Source organism: Alexandromys fortis, unplaced genomic scaffold (genome assembly GCF_014885135.2).
Source record: "Alexandromys fortis isolate MF-2015 unplaced genomic scaffold, M_Fortis_MF-2015_v1.1 scaffold_18, whole genome shotgun sequence".
Lineage (NCBI taxonomy): Eukaryota > Metazoa > Chordata > Mammalia > Rodentia > Cricetidae > Alexandromys > Alexandromys fortis.
Genome location: NW_026067897.1, coordinates 18,386,420 through 18,409,087, shown reverse-complemented (window position 1 = coordinate 18,409,087; position 22,668 = coordinate 18,386,420). Strand labels below are relative to the sequence as shown.

The following is a 22,668-nucleotide window of genomic DNA, read 5'->3' as shown; positions in this document are numbered from 1 at the left end:
CAAGAAAAGGATGTGGGTCAAAATGGTGTGTTTGTACCTTTCCAGTTTTAACTAAAATCAGCACTTACCATGTTCTCTTGCTTTGTATTTTTAATTAGAGCTCCAAGCGAGAATGGAAGCCCTTGGAGGACCGTAGCTGCACAGACATACCATGGCTGCTGCTCTTTGTCCTCTTCTGCATTGGGATGGTAAGGACACTCAGGCTAACCAGCCTCCGCTCTGGATGCAAGGGAATGAGGCAGGAGGGGTAGCTTCCAGCGGATCTCTCTGTGTGTATCTTAATCTCCTCCCTACAGTTATAATTGGGATAATTGGAGGGCCTGAGAAGCCATCAAGGGGGGTTAATTTCTCTCTAGTGCAATTCAGTAGTAGTATTTGGTATTCCCTTGTGTTGAAATAGGAGCGGCAGGGCTGCGTCCCCGGCACCCGGCCGCCCGCATGGCTAGCTTATGCCCGAAATAATTACATGGAAACTGTATTCTTTCAAACACTGCCTGGCCCGGCTAGTTCTAGCTTCTTATTGGCTAGCTCTTACATATTGTTCTAACCCATTTCTAATATTCTGTGTAGCCCACGAGCTGGCTTACCAGGGAGGATCTTAACCTGCTTCTGTCTGGAGCGGGAGAATCATGGCGACTCCTCCACCAAGCCTCCTTCTCCCAGAATTCTCCTCTGTTTTCTCCACCCACCTAAGGGTGGGCCTTATCAAGGGGCCTAGGCAGTTTCTTTATTAATAAGAAATCACTCCCACATCACCCTTGCTATTTTACCTTCTTTTATTTGTCTGTTTTGTTGCATGAAAACTGAGATTAGAAAAGGAGCCAATGAGAGTCTTAGCCCTTTCACCCAATCATTTGAGGAAGCCAGATCATTTGATGCAAGTTTGTAGTCAAGTGTTTCTGTCCCTCCTCCCAGCTCCTAAATCACGACATGGAGGCTTATTATTAATTATGAAAGCTCAGCTGATAACTTAGGCTTGTTACTAACTAGCTATAACTTAACCCATTTTATCAATCAACTTTTTTTCTTGTGACTTTATTACCTTTACTGCCCACGCTGCTTCCTCTCCGTCTTGCTGTTGACTCTATTTCCACACTTCTTCTTCCCAGCATCCTCTCTGCCCCCCAAATCCTGCCTAGCTATTGGCCATTCAGCTTTTTATTAAACCAATCCCAGTGACAAATCTTTGCAGTATACAAGAAGATTATTCCACAGCACCGGTTTCTTTGGAATCTTATCTTGAATGGTTAGTTGAGGATGCTGAGTACCAACTCCTCCAGCCATACAAGCCTCCTGGTTATTTTTGGGCCTGTCACTTCTTTTCCCAGAGACTTGGCATGTCTTTGGAATTGTGAGTGTTTAGCTATTCAATATCCACCACACTTTTGAGTTCTCACAGTTTGAGTTCTTCCTGCAGGGGAAGAGGCTGCCCAGTGCTTTTTTCCCTCAGGTCAGCCCCTAGGCCCACTGTGATGGGTGGCATCTCTCTGGAAATCAGGATGTTGGTAGAGAGGACGAGGAGCAGAGTCTCGGGGCAAGGTGCTGAGCATGCTGCCTGCCGGCCTGGGTTCTGGATATAGGGATTCATATAGGCAGGGTGCTAGGCCCCAAAATGATTGACAGCTGGGTTACACTGACCGGTGTTTGGAACCTTAGAGGGCTTATAGATTAAATTTCAAACCTATTGAGGAAGACTCTCAGGCCACTTGGCTAATAAATGGAAGAGCTGCTCGCCCAGCTCTGTGCTTGGTCAGCGTTTTTTAGCACCCCTTCCCTCTTCATCAAGGGAGCTCTTGTTTATAATGAGAACTAAGCCTGATTAAGTACTAAGTACTGATTATCCTAGAGGCTTGCTTATCTCCACTGCCTTCTGCTAGGCCCCTTCCTCCTGACAAGTCTTCCGGAGACTTCTGGATTGCACGTGTGGAACCACTAGAGGCCTCAACCTTCTTCTTGCAGGACACGTTGCCCTGCCTTTTCTATTTTTGAGATTATAATATAATCACACCACCTCCCTTTTCCTTTTCTCCCTCTAAATCTCCTATATCCCCCTCCCTACCCTCCTTCAAATTCAAGGCCCCTTTTCTGTTGTTATTGTATACATATCTGTACATACATATATTCCTAAATATAACCCAGTTAGTGCTTCGTTCTCCAATTCTTAGTCTTCCACTCAGCATGCAATCACACTGTCTTGAGCAGCCTTGGTGTTGTGATCTGTATTTTTGGCCCCATCTTCCCGCATTTTCTATAGAGGTTCTTTTGGGAAGTGTTGGTTTTTGTCTGTAATGAAAGTTGTCGGGATTCCTTGGCTCTCTGCACACCGCAGACATCATCTGTGACGCATAGCTAGTAGCCACAGATGTAGGTACAGTTCTAATCCCCAGCAGAGGAAAAGAAAACAATACATTTGAATGAGATACGATAAACTTAGGAACATAAGGAGTGTTTGTTTCAAAGATAAAAAAAGTACAGTTTTACCACATTTAGGACACATAGATAAAGTCAGAATACTAATTTCCGAACTCAGGCCTTCTGAGGTACCATTCAGGAGTTTGCTCAGTTCAGAGGACTCACTTCAGAAGTTCAGCATGTATGAATATTCACAAGGAGCACAGAAAGACTGCCTACTGAAGTCGGTCCACGGCTTTTCCACACCCAGTGTAACCACAGAGCAAATAGCAACTGACCTTCAGAATTATGTCTGAAAAACATGTGCCCTGCCACCCAAGGTGCTTTTGATTTTCTGTGCTCGAGTAGCCCTGGAAAGTGCAGTCATTAATGTTGATGGACTGACTGGGGGCGACTTGAGCTTAAGGGGCTGTTTATTGCGATGTTTTAATGCAGCAGTAGTTAATATGATGCCGATTTCATCGTGTTGGTAATTAAGACCCACCGTGTGTGCTTTTAAATATGGCACGGCTTTCTTTGTTTTGGAGTGAATCTTTAAATAGTTGCTTTCCCTTGGAACTGAGCTGATGTCACATCTCGCCACGAAAACATGGAAGTAATCTAAAAGTTCTGCTGCCCATCTTGTATGCATAGCTGAGGTTCATAGTTTTTGCTTCTGGTTTCTGGGCTTTGTTTTATATGTTTTTTTTTTTATTCATCCCCTTTGAATTTCATTCTGTGGTATATCATATCCCAGATGCTCAGGGTTCAAAGTGTTACCCATTCCAAAATTTTAAAAGCGTTTGGATGGCTCACCAGACAAAGGAGCCTTGTGCCCAACCTGATGATGGAGTTTGAGCTACCTGACTCACATGGTGGAAGGAGAGAACCAATTCTCTTCAGTTGTCCTGTGACCTCCCTGTGCATATGTGCACACAAATATAAAATGTAAAATTTGATCATTTGCAAATATATACAATGAGATGAAGTATCTTGGGGATGGAACCCAAGTCTCAACAGAATTCCTTCATGCTTCATGTATATCTTATATCCATACGCTGCAGGCAGTTTTATATAGTTTTGGCTACAGCTCATCACAGGAGGTCATTCGTGGAATTTTCCACACATGGCTCATGCTGGTCCTCAGAAAGTTCCAGATCTTGAAGCATTTTAGACTTCGGATTTTCAGATTAGGAATGTTCCATCTGGATTCATTTTTGTTCTTCAAAAACTTTAGCAATGTTTTTCTTCATTAGCTTTAAAATTATTATTTTATTTTGTTTGTATCAGTGTTTTGCTTGCATGTGTATTTGTGTGCCACACATGTACCTGGTGGCTGTAGAAGTCACAAGAGGGTGTCAGGTCTGGAACTGGAGTTACGGATGGTTGTGAGCTGCTGTATGGGTGCCGGAAATTGAACCTGGGTCCTCTGCAAGAGCAACGAATGCTTTTAACTGCCGAGGCCACCTCTCCAGTTCCATCTGGAATTTTAAAACATAACACTCAACAAGCATCTGTTGAACATTATTAGTCTATGTTCAGATTTTCTTTTAAGTAGCTCATGTAACTGAATTATCCAGTAAGATAAGGGTCTACACCAGTGTGTGAGCAAGGTATAGTGATGGTAAGTATTCCAGATTCCTGTTTTCAATTTTCCATATTGAAAATATTCTATTTTCAGCCAGGTAGTTCTCACTTCTACCTATATACGACCATCATCCAGAATTTATTTTGAAGTCTCATCCCTCAGCTCTCTATCAGTGAGTGTGCCAGATCCCTGGGGTGCTGTGACCCGCCAGGGTGGAGACCCTGCTTGGTGCTCTGACTAGTGACAGGAAGGGTTTGTGAGGATGTGACATTACTGCGTTGAGAAGGTGGCCTGGGGACTAGAGAGGCAGCTCAGCGGCTAAGAGCACTCACTGACTGTTCTTCAAGAGGACCCAGGTTTAATTCCCAGCACCCACATGGCAGCTCATAACTGTCTGTAACTCCAGCTTCAGGGCAATCCAACATCCTCACACAGACATACATAAAGGCAAAATACCAATGTACATAAAATTAAATTATTTTTAAAGGTGGCTTGAAAGGTGGAAGAGATTCTAGGTTGAACACTTTGGAGTTTAAGGCAGAAATCCAAATGAGTGGTGTGAAACTCAAAAGGCAGTGCTTTCAAAGAGGAAAGGAAAGAGGTGGAAAAGTAAGTAATTAGTGCTGGGTTGTGGTGGCGCACGCCTTTAATCCCAGCACTCGGGGAGCAGAGGCAAGAGGATCTCTGTGAGTTCAAGGCCAGCCTGGTTGACAGAGCGAGTTCCAGGACAGGCTCCAAAGCTACATAGAGAAACCCTGTCTCAAAAAACCAAAACAACAACAACAAACAAATTTAGGAGTATGTAAGTAGTCTGCCCAGTGGATACCGTGACACAGAAGTGAAAGACAAATTAGCCCATTCTGAGGCCTTTTCTCTAGTGGTTCTGGGTATAATTTTTCAGCTCAAATCCTAACCTGTTTCTCCTAGAGTCCCAATCATGCTTTCTGTACCTACCAGAAATAGGCACCAAATTTTATGCCCCCCACAAACCATTCCATGGTAAAAATGACTTGAACCAGCTAAAGGGCCTGATAATCTAGGACCCTTACACTTTATCCTCTTGGGGATATACTCTTTTTCATATGCTACAAAAAATGCGTATTGAGTACAGTTTCCTAGACTTGTCAAACATTGTTTTCTTCCTTTTAGAGCAATGAATCCTATTAAACTTTAAAGGAAGCCATAGATTTGGTGTGCTCACAGAAGCTTCATCTGCACAGGCATACCTTTGTGCCAGGCCTTCTATTCTGACTTATCCGCCAGATCCCAGCATCCTTTCTCATCCAGGATTCTTGGAAGAGGACCTCCAGACCCAAGTGCCACCCTGCTGCTTTAAATGTGTGTTACTGGGGGGAGATCGACTCTAGCACTGATTGCCACTTAGGATGTGATGGCGTTTGAGAAAGAGCTAGGGGTATTGCCGTGAACTGCTGGGACACGGCTAGCCTGTCACTCATTTCCCCTGCTTACTATTTTTGCCACATTTTTTGGCATATTCACGTCCTCCTCCTACTCACCTCAGGTTTTGTTGAGCCCCCACCCCCACCCTAGTGAAGACCATCTGCTCTGCTCAGTTGCCTAGTTAAATCAAGCGTGCACACGACAGGAACACGTAGCCTGGTGGTGCACAAGTCTAAGCAGAAATTCGTATTTAGGTAACGCTAGCCCTTAGAACAGGAGCAAGCAGCACCGTTTTCTCATTTGCAAGTTGTTCTCTCATTTCAGTGGTGGATAGTCAGTAGCCAGGTCTTGTCTGCGACCCCCTGCCCCTTAGCTCTCTGTACCTGGATCTGCTTTTAGTCACCGAGTTTTGTGAGTGGTCTGGCTGTGCCTCTCTGCACAGTAGTCCCCAGAACCCTTCAGTAGCTCGGTCAATCAGCATGCTTCCCTTACTTAGTAATAGTGACTGTGTCTCGCTCAGCATTGACAAAGGCTCTCCTGTGGTGTGATTTCTTTCTGCTGGGCGCCTTTTCCCTCGTCTTTCTGGAAAGCCATTAAAGTATTGAGTGTGTTCTGGAAAGTCTCTCCCACCCTGTTTTAATTTCATGTACTGTTTTTTTTTTTCCTCTTCTGAAATGATATTGTCGCCTGCATTTGAATTTTAGTGTTTTCTTTTTTTTAAAGAGATTGGAATTTTAATTAGATTGGGCCTTGTTCTGCATCATCTTGCTCTTATCAAGCAGGAAGTCTCTAGGATAATAGTCATTGTTTCTCACCTCTTAGTGACTTGCTACCCACCCTTACCTTACCCCGTCTCACCCTTGCAGCTTCTCATAGTCTCTGCTGTAGTACTTCTGGAAGCTTCTAGGAATTTTAAATGACCAATGTGAAAATATGACAGTGTCCCAGTTTGGCATATGAATATACATATACATATATATATAATTACACACATATATTTCTCACATAATTTATGCCCTGTCACATCCCTGAGGTGGCGTATGGTGAAGAGGAGGAACCCATAGTATTGAACAGTACTGTTGAAAAAAAAAAAAAAAAACAACCAGGAAGGGAAATCAGAAACCCTTTGAAGGAATCCTAACAAAATTTCTATCAAATGTTGGGAAAAAAAAAAAAAAAAACCTCCTATAAATAGTGAAAGAAGAACATAACCTTCTAACTAACCACTCTGCTGTTCCGGACTAGTGAAGAAATTTCGTTGTGACCCAACAGTGCTTTTGTGTGACGACAGAATTACCAGCGTTATTACTCATTACCCCCACCTCGCGGAACCTTGTTCTGTCACGGGGAGCAAAGGGGGGGGGTTGTCACTTCTTGGTTCTGATGTCAGCCTCTGCGGACTGACTTCATCGGTCAGATTTACTCCTAACGGCTCCTGTGTATCGATCACCCGCCAGGTAGCAGGCACTTAGCCAGAGACTGGATCTGTGTCGTCGCGTTTAGTTCTCCCCATCATGCTGAGGGACGGGCTGCTCGCTGTTAGAGATGAGGAGAGCAGAATGGGTGCTGGTGATTGGATCAAAGGCTCCCAGGTAGTAATGTTAGGGGGAGTCCATCCACTGTACTTATTCCCTTTGTTACACCCTGATCTTTCTTGGTATCCTTCCCTCACTCTATAGCAAGCGCTCGAGACAGCCACCTTATGAAGTGAAAAGGTTTATTTTGACTTGAAGTTTTAGAGCGTTCAGTCTGCTGCTTTGGGGCCAGTGCTTGGCCCCTTGTGATAGGAACATGGAAGAGAGCAGAGTCACCTCATGCCCTGACAGTGAGAGATTATGAAGCAACAGCCACTGCCTCACAGTCCCACAGAGGCATTGTGTAGCCTGAAGACATGCCGGGCTGGCTTGTTACACAGCCATACCCACCCAGTCACGTCATAGGCTCATAGGTTGCGGACTTTGAACACAGATTTTTGGGAGACATTTTGGATCCAAATGATAGAAAAATTCTCCATTGTAGCCTCTGTATTTACCCTCACTTAGGATCTTGCTCAGCACACAGCATCCTAATTAGGATTTGAAGCATAGGATGAAGGGGGTCTGCTCATTTGAATATGTGTATGTGTATATAAGGGTAGGGCTTTTTTTTTTTTTTCATGTCATAGTATTGGTTAAGTCCAGGGGTGACACTTAGCATGTTAAGTGTCCAGTGTTAAGAGGAGTTGAGAGGGAGCAGGGTACAGGGGGAGTAAAAGTGACAGCTGACAAGCCAGGCCTTGCATCAGTGCTGGCCACTCAGCTATTGATTCAAGGGAATGGGATGCTGGCATTTACCATGACACATGCCTCACATGTATTGTCTCTAGTATGTCTTAGGACAGCCTTTGGGTTGAGTGATTTTAATCCCACTTAGTGGATGGATAAACTGAGGCACGGAGGACTGAGTAAGTTTGACCAAAGTCATACACATAGAAAATGACATCATCAGTGACCTTTGATAATGCACGCCTATGTGACTCCAAAGCCCACAGTCTTTCCCTCATCCATGCCCTGGGTTCCTAATATCAGTATAGGAGCTATTTATGAAGCTCTCACTACCATGATCTTTAATCCCTACCCAGCTCAAGGAGCTACATACTCTATGCCTATTTGTCAGGTGAGTAAACTGAGGAAGAAAGTCGATTGAGTCCCAGACTAGAAAATTCTCAGTCCACTTTCTGACAGAGTATGCTTTTAGAAGCTTCCGCTGAATAGAGCTGCGCTTGCATCTCTCACTATCTGTACAAAGTCAGAAGAGCTATCTGGAAAAGAGAGTTTGTAGATTTGTAGGCTTTTTGGGTAAGTATGCGTAGTGGGGAGAATGCTTTTCTCTGAGGAATTGCTTGAGACTGGAGCATGCACCTCTGCAGCCTGAGATCCAGCGGCACCATTGAGGAAAGAATTGCTGGTGACTGTCTCTGCCTTCATAACCTGATTAAGAATAGCAGAAGTGAGTCCTCTCGATGGCCAGGCCACCCCCTCTCCCCGTGTCCGGTGCAGCCAATGTATCAGCCATCGCTGATCTTACTTGCTGTTCTTGTGCCTGTTATGCTGTGGCGGCCTTTGGCTTCCCTTGCGTGGTTGTGATCAGCTCATGTCTGACCCAGCAAGCATGATGTGGTCCCTAGTGTCTACCATTTGCCTTTGGGACCAGGAAGAAGCATATTCCCCGGAGATAAGTGACCTTTACAGTCCATGAAGCCAGTGGCCCACTCTCCCTCCACTCACTCTCCTGTATCAAGAGTGAGCTTCATGATGTAAGTCTTGGCCCTTATGCAGCTTTGTTGCAGGAAGTGAAGTGATGATTCAGACCTCACAGCCTGTTGCTCTCTGGATTTTAACCCCCTCTGTATCCTTTGTTATTCGTTTAACAGAGCTCTTTTATGACCAAGGAAAACTAGTGAATGACGACAGCTGACTTTGATTCTACATACTTGATCTTTACTAGCTTTTGTGGCCTTGGATAGTGTATGTAACCTCCCCAGGAGAATTGGAGAATGTTTGATAAATACCCTGCATGCAGCCTGGCTCAGAGCAGGTGTTCAGTGTGGAGGCACTGCCACGAATGTCACAAAATGCAAAGGCGATCCTAAGAGATGGAAGGTTGGGATTTGTTTTGTTCCAGAAGCAAATGGTATTCCCCTGTGGACTTCTTCATGCTCTTCCCATGCAGACCAAGGAAAACAGTGTAATAGTGTTTGCTATAAGGAAATATAGCTCTTTGTTCCCTTCAGCAGACAAAAGAAGCTCATTATCATATCAAGTAGTGACTGTTGCTACTGAAATGGTTTATTTGTGTGTGTTTTTTCTGTTTTCTTTCCTAGGGATTTATTTGTGGCTTTTCAGTAGCAACAGGTGCAGCCGCCAGACTAGTGTCAGGATACGACAGCTATGGAAATATCTGTGGGCAGAGAAATGCGAAGCTGGAAGCAATACCAAACAGTGGCCTGGACCACACCCACCGGAAGTGAGTAGACCCTTGCATGATGGAGGGAGGGAAGTACAGGAAGGCATGCTTTCTTTCTACCTTAGAAAGCTATGGAATAGTTTATAAACTTCTTATAAAAGGGGTTTTGTTGTTGTTGTCTTGATGTGGTATTTAATCTCTCCTGCTTTCATTTAACAAATACATTCTCCAAGGAACAAAATTAATACCTTGTTAATGGGCCAACATGAAGTTTTAGTGGATAAAGAAAGCCCTGATTTGAAAGGGTCCCTCTAGTGCTCTGTCTTCCCATTAGCTTTTAGGTTATGTTCTACCCCTTTACCCAGAAAGTAAGGTAATGTTTTCCTTGTTAAGGTTGTACTTCATGTGAGCGGGTGTGTGTATCGTAAAGGCTCATTGTATATACATATGAAACTTTTCAAAGAATCAATAAATTTATTAAAAAATAAAATAGTTTAAAAATAAAAAGACGTAGATAACATTGTGGTTAGAAGATGCTAACCAAGGCAAAAGTAGAAAAAGAAAAACAACATGCAAAGATGGTACACAGTAAAAGAGAGAAGACAGACTTTATTTGACCCTTATACTATGTCCATGCTTGCATGGAAAAATAATTCTGGCTCATAGTGCCAGCTATTAGGTGCTGCGAAAACTTAAGACTATAGGCAAAGAATTCAATGGAACTAGACTTTAAATCATAATCCTAATAGAGCTTATAATCTAAATAGGATAGGGATTTTTCATACATAAAAGTTGGTTACCCTCAAGTTCTGTAATCAGAGTACTAACGTGAATAATTAATCCTTAAAATTTAAGGACTAATGTTCTGGAATGTACAGTACATGGAGCTGTAGTAATAAATCTTCTAATGGTCCAAAAAAAAAAAGGTTGTACTTCATGGGAGACGGGTTAGATGACAGTGGATATCCAAGCCTTAAAGTTCCAAAGTAATACTTTGTGATTGCATCATTTATGAGTATATAAGCCTTTCCAGTTCGAGAAAAGCTGTGTCTTCTTTGACAGACTGTAAAATTTGCTCTGGGTTCTCACAGTTCATCTTTAAAATTTACTGAAACTCCTGACTTTAATTGTTCTTTTTCTTCAAGAGCTATTATTTCATTTCTAATGTCAACGAGGACAATGTATTTAATCCAGTAAACGCATTGTACGTATGATTGCTGTATGGTCTTTTTTCATTCTTCAGACTGTGAGTGAATGAATATACCATCAAACTTCATTATGTTATTTCAAGTCAAACCAGGTCTTCAGAATTAATAAAATTATTTGCAAGATAACAAGGCTAATTAGTCTAATATACTTTATAGGAAAAGTCAGATCAGAACATTTTGAGGTTGTAGCAGGCAACTGCCATGAAGACAATTTGTAACAACTTATTGTGTGAATCTGTTGGCTGAATCTTGACCCCTTCTGTATAAAGTGAACTTGATGATTTCACAAACTTGAAGAACTTTGAATAGTTAGCCTTTCTTAGACAAGTTCTCCCTCTAATGAGGAAGAGGTCAAATAGGTGAAATAAAGTTTTAAGAAACAACAATTAATGTATGTGTAGCGTCTCACAGTTGACAAGCATTTACTACTCTGTGATGCAGGAGTAACAAAGGCTTCGACAGGCTCAGGCAACTGCCTAGGCTGAGTGACTGTGAGCATCTTTCCTGACATGCACTGGCATCCTGCATCCTTTGAGAGGAGAGGGGACAGAGTCTTGGCAGTTGAGAAAACGGGTTTATTTCTGCTTTTTTATAAATTTGCCTCATGAAATTAATACACGTTTCAGACTTTGGGTTAGTTTTTGTACTGAGAGTACCTCTATCTTTTTCTTTGTGGACTTTTTATTTTCAAATAATTTTGAACATGTAGAAGTTGAAAAGCATCAATAGCACCTGTGTCATAAGATGCCCTTAAAGTCCCCAATACTGTTAAGTGGACCAAGTATATGATACTCTCAGCTGGGGGCATAGGAAGGAGAGGGTCTCTTACTTCAGCCCACTGTCCTCATGTTTCCCTTCATGACTTGCCTGTGATTCTGAACACGAATGTGCCCTAAGACATGCAGGTCCCACTCTCTACATTTAACCCTGTGGTGTTCATCAGCTTGGGCAGGGTAGGGGTGGGTCAGATTCTAAACCTTTTGAGCTTTTTATATACACATTGGCCTCTGGTAAATAAAAAGCATATATTATTCTGAGAAGACTCATTTTCTGTGACTATTTTGCACAGTCAAAAGCCATTCGTGTTTAACTATAGGGAAAATGGGTTTCCAAGTAATTTTTTCTTAACTCATATGCACATATTTAATATGTATTTTTGTGTCCTTTTTTTTTTTTTTTTTTGAGACAGGATCTACTTGTGTAGCCCTGACTGGTCTGAAACTCTCTATGTAGACCAGACTTGAAATCACAGAGATATACCTGCCTTATCCTCCCCAGTGCTGGGATTTGAAGGCCTGTGTCATCATGCCCACTTAGGTATTTTTAACCCCTGCTTCATCTCCTCTTCACCTTTTCTGTGTAACCTAGCCATACATTTCTGTCTCTAAGTGGTGATGATTTTCACGGCTGGTAGAATCTTAGATATCCACTTTCAGGTTAGTCTGCCTATTTGAACTGTGACAAGCAGGCAGCATTCTTTATATTAGCTTTATTTCACTCCTTTTCCTGCCACGTGCAGTGGACGCCCTTGTCTGTAGCCATTTCGGTATTTCCACAGTTAAACGCAGCGCTCTCATCCCTGGGCTGTAGGCTGGCACTCGATTGCTTTCTCCTAACTTTCATCTCAAGGCCGTACCACAGCTCCTGGTCCAGCGGTGCTCTCATCCCTGGGCTGTAGGCTGGCACTCGATTGCTTTCTCCTAACTTTCATCTCAAGGCCGTACCACAGCTCCTGGTCCAGCGGTGCTCTCATCCCTGGGCTGTAGGCTGGCACTCGATTGCTTTCTCCTAACTTTCATCTCAAGGCCCTACCACAGCTCCTGGTCCAGCGGTGCTCTCATCCCTGGGCTGTAGGCTGGCACTCGATTGCTTTCTCCTAACTTTCATCTCAAGGCCCTACCACAGCTCCTGGTCCTCCTTTGGTGATCATATCTATCTGTTGAATCATGCGACAACAACACCTCTGACATTCGTTCATGAGTGTTGTCTCTTCTGTTACGAAATTCTTTTCCTTCCCATTTTCCATGTGGCTAAATTCTCCTCATCCTTCGTCTCTCTCAGCAGAAAGGTCACTATCCAGAGAAGACGCCTTTGGCTTCACAAGTTAAAATGTAAGACTTACATTCTACCTACCAAATGAAAAAGCACCTATCACAATTTTAAATAACCATTTGAAAGCAAGTCTCCTTGTGGCCTGTAATATAAATAATTCCACGTGTTTCTTGACACTTTGTCTTTCCAGGATGCTGTGAAAGCCATAGGCCTGCTCTTTCCAGCATTGGATCCTTAGATTCCAGCCCAGTGTCAGGAATGAAGTAGGCAATCCATGCAACTCTTGCTGAATGAGTAAATGAGTTCACTCTAAGGAGTGAATTACTGAGTTTGAGGGTCTGAATATTTCAGGATTATTAATGCATATTGCTGAATGACTCTCCATAAAGACTGTTGCATTTACATTCCCACCAACAGTGTCTGAGATTGCTTTATCTTTGTTAGTATTATTAGGTTTTATTCTTTACTAATTTGATAAATCTTAGAATAGTGCTTTATAGCTTTAATTTGCATGCCTTTGGTTATTAGTGTGAGTAAAGCCCCTCCCCCACGCGTTAGCCTCTCGTGAAGACTACTGTGCTTAGCATATCTATTCTTGGTCTTCTTATCTGTAATCAGCTCCATCCTTTATGCTGTGATAGGATTAAGTTCTTGAAAATAGGGCTTTTATTTTGCCATTTTCCTCTTCAAGAGCCTTTGCTTTCCTGCTGCGGTCTATAGTGTCAAAGATGAGCCCACTCAGCCCCTGTCCTTGCAGGCCTTTTGAGATCTGGACCCATTTCACCTACCCAGCCCTCTCCCACTGTTCCTCAGTGTGATGTTATTACTGTCTCTGGCATTTGACTGATTCCACTTTTGTGCTGTTCCTTCTGCTCGTCTGCTTCTCTGAAGCTTTGAAACCCTTACACCAGGTCTCCCAGCTGACCTTTTTCTGAAGTGTTTCGGAATAACCCTGTCCCGTAGTAAGTCTCCCTTTACCGTGGTTGCCTGAACCTTCCTGTCTCATACTCGTTATCCTGTTGCCTTCAATTTGCTCTCTGATTACATTGTGTTTCTCACGTGCATTACTTATTGGTTGCTAGGTAACTGTAGTATTGCAAACTTAGTGACTTAAAGCAAGACACATTTGTCTCGTCAGTGTCTGTCTGTCCAGAAGTCCAGGTGTAGATTGTGGGGGGTGGGACTTGACTCCATCAGAACAGCAGAGAAGCATCTAGAGAATCTCCTAGGACAGTGGCGGTTACACCCCTGTGCGGTGCAGTAGGAAGGAATGTGACAGAAGAAAGCTGCTCGCCACATGGGAACGACTCCTGTATTTGCTGTCACCGTGGAAGTCATGGACGCCAGTCATCCTTGCCATATTTGTGCTGGTGAGGCACAAATTTCAGCTCTCACTCAAACTCACGGAAGAAAGAATTACATAAGGACCTGAACAAAAGAATCAGGGGTAAGGGAGGCCTCTTGGACTCTCTCATGCACTGCCACGCCCTGTCTTCCAGGAAGCAACATTTTTTGTAGCGCTCAGATCTGAGTACTCCTGTTCCTAGATGGGGGTTTATTTATTTTGTAATTATCACAGGAGGAAAGCCAGGCGAGAGGTGGGAGAAGGGGTCAGTTCTGTCTCATTTTAACCAAATGTTTAAGTTGCCAAGATGACTGTAAGAATGTTCTTACTAGAAGCTGGGCAGTTGTGGCGCACGCCTTTAATCCCAGCACTCGGGAGGCAGAGGCAGGCGGATCTCTGTGAGTTCGACGCCAGCCTGGTCTACAAGAGCTAGTTCCAGGACAGGCTCCAAAGCTACAGAGAAACCCTGTCTTGAAAAAAAAAAAAAAAAAAAAGAAGAATGTTCTTACTAGAAAAGTCCTATTGACCCTTCTAATTGTATGTTTTTTTTTCCTCTCAGCAACACTTTGCATCTGAATGATGTGTTTGTTGGTGTAACAAGGTTTTACAGGGAACTACCCCCTCGGTGTTTATACAGTATAGGAAAGCCTCAACTTCAGATGTAATTAAATTTATTTCTGAGTTGATTGCTTGAGAAATGTAACACTTTCCTGCATAGAAGCACAATCTGAGAAGGTCTAAGTCTGGGTCTATTTCTAGTGGGATTCTGCCTGTAGCATACTTGCTGTGCCTAATACCGGTAACTCGCAGTCTGCAGAGGACATCAGTTGTGTGCGTCATCTGTAGGGAATGCAGGACAGGGCAGTCATAGGGAAGTGGAAAGCTACTTAACAGAATTAGATCACACGTGTGCGGCTCAGCAAGCAGGGCGATTGGTTTTCTTCAGTGCAGGACTAGTGCACACACTTTCCATCCCTAAGTTAGGCAGCTGCTGCACATGCTTGAGCCAGAGGTTTTCAGTGGGAGTTGGTTCCGTGTTAACCTGGAACTATAAACATTTTTAAAAAGCTTCTCAGAGACCTTTGTAACATACTTGGGATAATCATTAACCACGTCAGCTAGGACGTTGTTTTGCACCTGTCCATGGGTGTGAATGAATCAGGGTCTTCGCTGAGCACCTGGGGGTGCTAAAAAGGCATGCAGTTTTCCCATGGCCACCTTTACTTCTGATGCCAGCTGTAGGTTCAGAGCTCCGTAATTACCCTTGGGCTCAAACATTTGCCAGAAGAACCCCCAAAAGTCACTGAAAACTTTTGTAGTCATTCTTATGTGTATTCCACATAAAGAATGTGGCTTAGCCAACCAAAGGAGCACATTGTTCTTATCCATGGAAAGAGGGAAGCAAGGTAGAATGGAGCACAGAATAGCGTGTGTCAAGTGCAGAGCGCGGGCATCTAGGAAGCTCACCTGAAGGCTGGTGCATTTCATTGTGTCTTTATTGTGTAGATGACTTAGTCTTTAGCTCTCTGCCTCACAAGTCAAATGAATACCATGTGATCCCAGACTACTAGTTTACACAACGATACTGGTCTTTCTAGAATAATCCACCCCTAATCTGTCCCTACAATGTCTTCTGTCACTGTAAATCATGTTGTAAGGCCATATGTCGTAACCCAAAGCCCAGTTAAACAAAGACACTCCTTAGATGCAGAGAGAAACTCCCAGAAATCAAGAGCAGACTTTAGCTCTCTCTGAATAAAGTTAAATTCTTACCTGCAGATGGATGGTCTAGATTAAGTTGGATTTTGTGAAGGGCGTTTTCAGGAAGGAATTTTAAATATTTTATATTATGGTTTTATTAAGGCAAATTACATATACTAAAATGACATGTCCACTTAGAATTTTGGTGAATATATACAATTAAGCACTGTCTACAGTAATCTTTGTTTCCCTTTATAGTCTCCATCCTGGGGAACGCAGGCAGACACTGATCTGCTTTTTGTCTATAGTTTTATCTTTTATGATTTTTATACACACAAACAAGTGATATGGAGTGTTTTAGGTTTTTGAAATACATGTACCACCATACCTGGATTGTTTTTTGATTCTTTTTTTTAAACATAGCATAAAATGTTATTAACATGATACTCATTTTTCCTTTTAAAATTGCTGAGTAATATTTCATTGTGTGACTATATTACATCTTACTTATTCAGCTTTTTTTTTTAATTAAAAAATATTTTCTTAACCTTCACAAGTCACGCTGGCCTGCAAACCCGTGAACATGATTTTGTAAGGACATGCATTTCAGTATTCTTGGGGGGATGCTCGGATTTGGATGTTCTCACATCCAAAGTAGTTGCACCATTTGCATCTCTGTTAGGAAAAGTGGGAGTGTTCTAATTGGTCTCTCTCCTCGTGGCATTTTGTTTGTCTATTTTTAGCTATTCTGGTGGGTGCATAATGGTGCCTCATTTTATTGTCTTATGGTCGCAATTCACGTTTCACTTTTCAGTCTTTTTACTTGTTCTTAATTTCCTATTCCAAAATGACTAGCGACTCTTTTAAAGTCATGACGGGCTGTTCACCTGTCTTTTGTGAGGTACTTACATTTTTCACATTTTGTATGAGCATTGGTGTTTGGCCTGTCTGGATGTCCTTGTGAGGGTGTCTTTTTCTGAAACTGAGGTTACAGACAGATGTGAGCTGCCATGTGGGTGCTGGGAATTGAACCCAGGTCCTGGAAGACCAGTCAGTGCTCTTAAACACTGAGCCATCTCTCCAGCCCCCTTTCACTTTTTTTTTAAATGATTTGATTTTTATAAAGGAATTTCAAGAATGATTTATAATTTTAATACAAGGCCTTTATGATCTGGATATAGTAGACCTTTGTTGGGTATATGTTTTGGTGATATCTTCGGTAGTCTATGTTTTACCCTTTTGTTTTTTTTTCTGTGCTTTATTTAAGGGCTTTTTGTTGTTGTTATTTCTGTGGTGTTTTTTGTTTGTTGGTTGGTTTTGTTTATTGTTTTGTTTCATTCTATTTTAAGTTTTTATTTTTTTTTTTTTTTTTTTTTTGAGACAGGGTTTCTCTCTGTAGCCTTGGCTGACCCAGAACTGGCACTGGCTCTGTAGACCAGGCTGGGGAGATCTGCCTGCTTCTGCCTCCCTAATACTAGGATTAGAGGTGTACGCCGCCACTGCCCAGCTGCGTGAGTCATTTTCAACAATATAGATCCTGTGAAGAACTAGTCAGGCTTGATGCCCTGCCTTAAAGAAAGAAGTACACATCCCTGTGGCATTTATCAGACTCATCTTCCCCACTGAATGACCTTGGCACTTTCTGTTGACAATTCTTTTTAAATTTGAGGTCATAAAAGGAGACTGGTAGGGGCAGCTACCAAGGTTATGCAGAGATAGAAATAATTTGCCTCCAGCAAACAAGGATGCTGTCTTTGCATCCTATTGTTTTACATAGCTAGTTACAGCAAATCATAAAAGAGATAAATGGAATGTGTGTTTGCCATTAGAGAGAGCTAATGCTGTTTGCCAGCGATGAGAGGCTGCAACATGGGCTGCTGAGGAGACACAAAAAAACATGCCACAAATGAGACGCTTAAATTTCAGGTTACAAAACGTATGCCTACATGAATTCAGCCATTTATTTTATTATTATGCTGAAAACATAATGAAAAAGATAATACTTTTGTTTTTCCAGTCTATCTTTCTGTACCTGCACATACACATGCATATTTATAAATTGCCAAGTGCGGAGAATTAGAATATTTTAATAGAAGGAAAGCAGAACAATAATAAAAATAAAATCTCTTCCTAGTGGGTAGTCTCAGTGCAGTAACTACAACAATACAACCAATGTTAATTTATAGACTTAATACAGTACCAGTTAGAACCCAACAGGATAGTGAATTAATCATGGTTGTTATAAATCATAAAATAAAAAGCAGATAACATTTTTCTCTACTTGGGAATGCTTTTGAAAATTATTCTTGTTTCCACCAAGGATAGGACAGGTCTTTTATGAGTATCAACAAACATAGCATATCAAGTTGCAATAAGACTATGTACTTCCCCATGTATTAAGGCTGGGCAAGGCAACCTAGTATAAAGAGTAGGGTCAAAAGCTAGGATAAGAGTTGAGGATAGCCCCTGCATAGACTAAGCTGTACAACTGTAAAATATATGCAGAGGGCCTAGGTCAGTTGTATGCAGGCTCCCTGGTTGTCGGTTCAGTCTCTGTGAGCTCCTATGAACCCAGGTTAGTTGAAGAGGAGGGGATTAGAGGTTGGGGAACAAGGGGTGTCAGGGAGGAACTGGGAGGAGAGGAGGTAGGAGAAACAGAGGCTGGGATGTGACATTTTAAAAAAAAAACCCTCCTAGCACAGAATTCATTGATTAAAATACTATAAACATGGAGTTTACTATGAGGCAGCAACTCCACTTCTAGATCTGAATGATATGTACCCATCAAAGGTGTTCACACTTGCCCTGCTTTGTGCAAGTTCATGGGAGGCCTGCTCCTTTCTTAATGGAGCTGGTGGAGGAGTGGATGGGGAGCAGGTAAATGGGAGTCAGGTAGGGAATGGGAGGAGAAGAGGGAGGGAGGGAAAACGGTGGTCGGTATGTAATATAAATGAAAAAATATTAATTTAATAGAAGAAAGAAAAAGATTCTTGTTTACAAAATAATTTCAGAGGATTAAAAGGTGCAGTTATATAGTAAGACAGTGGATATGAGAGGGAGAGGTTGAGCCACACAGTAGATGTGTCTAAGAAGTTAGACCGGATGTCTAGGCTCAGGGTAGTTAGTGAAGTTGAATACCAAATGAGCTATGAACTTTCAGGCTTTGAAACAGAAAGAGAAACTTGTGGGTTTTATCAGAGTTTGGGAACCCAAAAGCCACAAGGCAAACACTCTTAAGTTACCTAAAGAGACTGGGATGTAAGACCATAGGGGACACTGGGTACTTTGAACTCTATACACTGGGGTTTTGTGTGATTCTAGCTGAGATATGGAATGTAGATAGAGGAGACTATGATACTAGAGTTATTTTTTTTCATGTGTATGTGTTTTTCTTTTGTGTGTATGTGTGACCATATGTGTACATGGAAGTCCAAGGTTTATGTTGGAAGTCTTCTTGCAGCTTATTCTTTGAGACAGCTTTTTAGTTGAACACAGACTCAACTATATAGTGAGTCTTTAGTCACTATATGTACCTAGTGTACTCTGGGAATTTCCTGTTTCTGCTTTCCAAGGGTGGAATTACAGGCAGCCCAGCATGCGCGCCAGGCATTTACATGGGTTCTGGGGATCTGCACTCTGAACTCTACTCCTCTTGCCTATGCAGCAAGACTTTAACTACCAAGTCATCTCCCCAGCCTGTTTTCAAGCAAGGCCAGATACCTGTTGAGAGGTTAAAGAAGAGTCAGGATAGCACATAAAATTTGCCAGTCTCCTGACTGCTATTTTGTATTTTTTAGATTTATTTTATGCATATAAATGTTTTGCTTGCATGAACGTCTGTTGAAAATGTGTGTCTGGTATTCCCAGAAGTCAGACTAAGGTTTCAGATCTCCGGGAACTGGAGTTATAAAATGATTGTGAACTGGCATGGAGATACTGCCAATTGAACCCAGGTCTTCAGCAAGAACAAGTGTTCTTAACCTCTGAGCCATCTCTCCAGCTCTGATTTTTAAATGTTGGCACTTGGTGAGGTGGAGGTGTGGCTCAGTAGTGGAATACTTCCCTAGTGGGTCCAAGGTTCCAAGTTCATCTCCACCCTACAAAACAATATAACTGTTGGAAACTGATGTGCTGGCCAGACAAAACACGAGGCTGAGGATTCCTCATTAAGATTATATATCTGTACTTGCTATTGTTATATTCTTTCTAGGGAAACAAAGGGAGGCGGTTCGATGTTTGAGACTAAATCGTGTTCCAAGGTATAAGAACTGTCTAAGTCTAGCTACATATAGTCATAAAAACAGAATAGAAGTAATAGAACTCAAGAAGTAGCAAGCAGCATTTAAAAAAAACATAAAAATAAAAGTACCGGGTTGGATAGTAATATGAAGGATGCTATATTAGACCTGTTTAATCTGATATCATACAAGCTAAATTCCAGATGAATTAAATATCTTGACATGAGTATTGTACATCATTGAAGAGGGGATAATTTGTACATTGTTGAAGCAATAAAGAAATTAAGTAGTATCAAGGTTGACATGTTTGATTCTCTAATAAAAAGATAAAAGCAATATAAAGGAAACAGCATTTTCAGTTTTTATATGATGAGCTGAATTGTTCATGCAGTTGAGGATATCTTTCAAGGTAGATTCATTGGAGAGGCAATCGAGGAAGGGTTTGCACGGTAGGAAGTAGCAACAGTGGTATTTGACTCAAAGAGCTTTGTTTGTAATAAGGACTTGCAGTGGTGTTTCGGAGAATAAATGTGACAGCGACATATGAGCGTTAGCACAGTACCTGGAACTGTACATGTCACTTTCCGTTGGTGATCTTCACCATCCTCATCTTTCAAAGGGAGTTTGGAAGTTGCCAGCGCTTCTGTTTTTAATCCGCACAGGAAGGCATGACTTCTGTAGCCCATGCAATCTGTTTGTTGCTTCCGAAGCTCTTTGCAATAGCCAGTTCCATTGATTCTCACTCTAGCCCTGGGGAGTATTTACTTTTTTTTCCCCAGTGGAGGCTTTCAGGGCTACTCTTTCATAGTTCCAGACTCACAGCTTGGTCTTTGTCATCACCTGTAGTTACTCTGTCTATAAAATCAACCCAATAAGTCGAGAACCTCTTATTCTGGCCATAAGCTTGTCTTTCCAATGTGCATGTTTTGTTATTACTTCATCTGTGCTCAGCTCCTATGATCTTTTGCTCCTATTCAGTCTCCTGAATGATTTTTGTCCTCCTTCACCCTTATTATTTAACTTCTTTCTTGTAATATTTATTTTCTTAGTGTTGTGACAGTATCTACTGCCTGGGTTTGCCTCATCATTCTGTCTGTGGTACAAATGGATAAAAATCTGTTATGGGCAAGGGAGTCAAGGGGACCTTTCCCCAAAGGAACTGCAAGACATGCACAAATAGGCTTGTGAAAGACGTTGAGCACCATTAACTACCAGTGAAATACAAAACATAGCCAGAGAGTACCTCTTCCTCACCCGCCGTAAGAATGATAATCTAAAATGAATCCATTGTATGGATATGCCACAATTTGCTTGTTCAGTCATCAGTTGATGGACATTTTAAACTGTGGATGAGGGTTTGGAGAAATTGGAGACCCATATTTTGCAATAGGAGTTTAAAAGGCACAGCTGCCAGTGTAAATACTATTTTTCAAAATGCCAAACATGGTTACTGTATGACCTTGCAAGTCTACTTCTCAAGACTGCCCAAAAGAAATATACACACATGTACACAGAGAGACATACATATGAATGTTGATAGCAGTATGGTTGATAATAACTCCCAAAGGAATAAAGCAGTACAGATTTGCATCAACAATGAATGAATACTAAAATTGTGGTATGTCTATACAATGGAATATTATTGGCCATAATAGGAGTGAGGATTGAAACATACACTGTAGCTTGCTGAACTTTAAACTCATGCAAAGTAGGGGTAGGGAATACAGAGAATTGAGCAATGACTGCTAATAGATTTGGGGGTTCTTTAGGGATGAGCATATTTCAGAATTATGTTTTCATGATTAAACAACTCAGTAATATCTACTTAAAAGCATTGAATTGGCTGGACACAGTGGTGCATATAGTAACCCTTGGACCTCCCTAAAGTCACGGCACCTAGAAAGCTTAGCTATCAGAGAGGTTCCCTTGAACCTTGGGATTTGAGACCAGCCAGAGCAACTTAGTGAGACCCTGTCTTAAATAGAAATGAAGCTTTATGGCATGTTAATTATGTCTCAATAGTTTTTAAATCAAGAAAAAACAAAATCTTTTGCTTTTGCCTCATGCTATAAGGTATTTTTTGATGTGATGGTCTCAAAGTTGAATTTGAGACTATTTCTTGCTGGTATTGATAGTGAACTTGACTTTTGTAGTTACCTTTGCTAAGTAGAAGACTTGTTTTTTGGTAGCTCTCAGGAAATGTTTTTCTAAACTGCTTTCAGTTTTGCACAAGATATAGTCATTGGCTCTTGGATTTATTCCAGTGTTTATCCTCCCTCCCTTTAAAAAATTTTTTTAAAATTTACTTGTGTGTGTGTGACCTGCATTGCTGGTGGAGATCAGAAGAGGCCATCAGATCCCTTGAAACTAGAGTTAAGGATCTTTGTGAACACTGTGTGGATGCTGGGCACTGAGCCCAGGTTCTTTGAAGCACGTAAGGGCTGAACCATCTCTGCAGCACATTTTCTCCCTCTCTGGTCCCTGTGTAAGGAGGGGGCACAGGCTCTAGCTACTTAGGACAATTGATCTTTGTGTTTGCACGGCTTTGTTTGTAATGTAAATATATTAGGGACACCAAACTGGGGCTTTTCTAAAGGTGGGCCTGGTGTTTTTCCTTCTGTGCTCTGTGTGTCTTCCTGAATACCCACTGCCTTTGCCTGTGTGTTTTGAGACTGTCTTGCTGTGTTATTCAAACTGTTCACTGTTGAAATATGAAGCGGTGGGGCTGCTTCCCCAACACCCCAGCCGCTTGGCTAGCTCACGCCCGAAATAACAACACACAAACTGTATTCATTTAAA

General features: G+C 41.9%; 1 protein-coding gene across 3 annotated transcripts in view; it reads left to right on the top strand.

Moving 5' to 3' along the window:
* The window catches only part of Slc44a1 (solute carrier family 44 member 1), a 149,839-nt gene that overhangs the window by 39,421 nt on the left and 87,750 nt on the right, over positions 1-22,668 (top strand). For all 3 annotated transcript variants that reach the window (XM_050164808.1, XM_050164800.1, XM_050164791.1), the window contains exons 2-3: positions 99-188; positions 9,243-9,385. In XM_050164808.1, the coding sequence (XP_050020765.1) occupies positions 99-188; positions 9,243-9,385 (233 nt within the window). The remainder of the gene's footprint in view (positions 1-98; positions 189-9,242; positions 9,386-22,668) is intronic.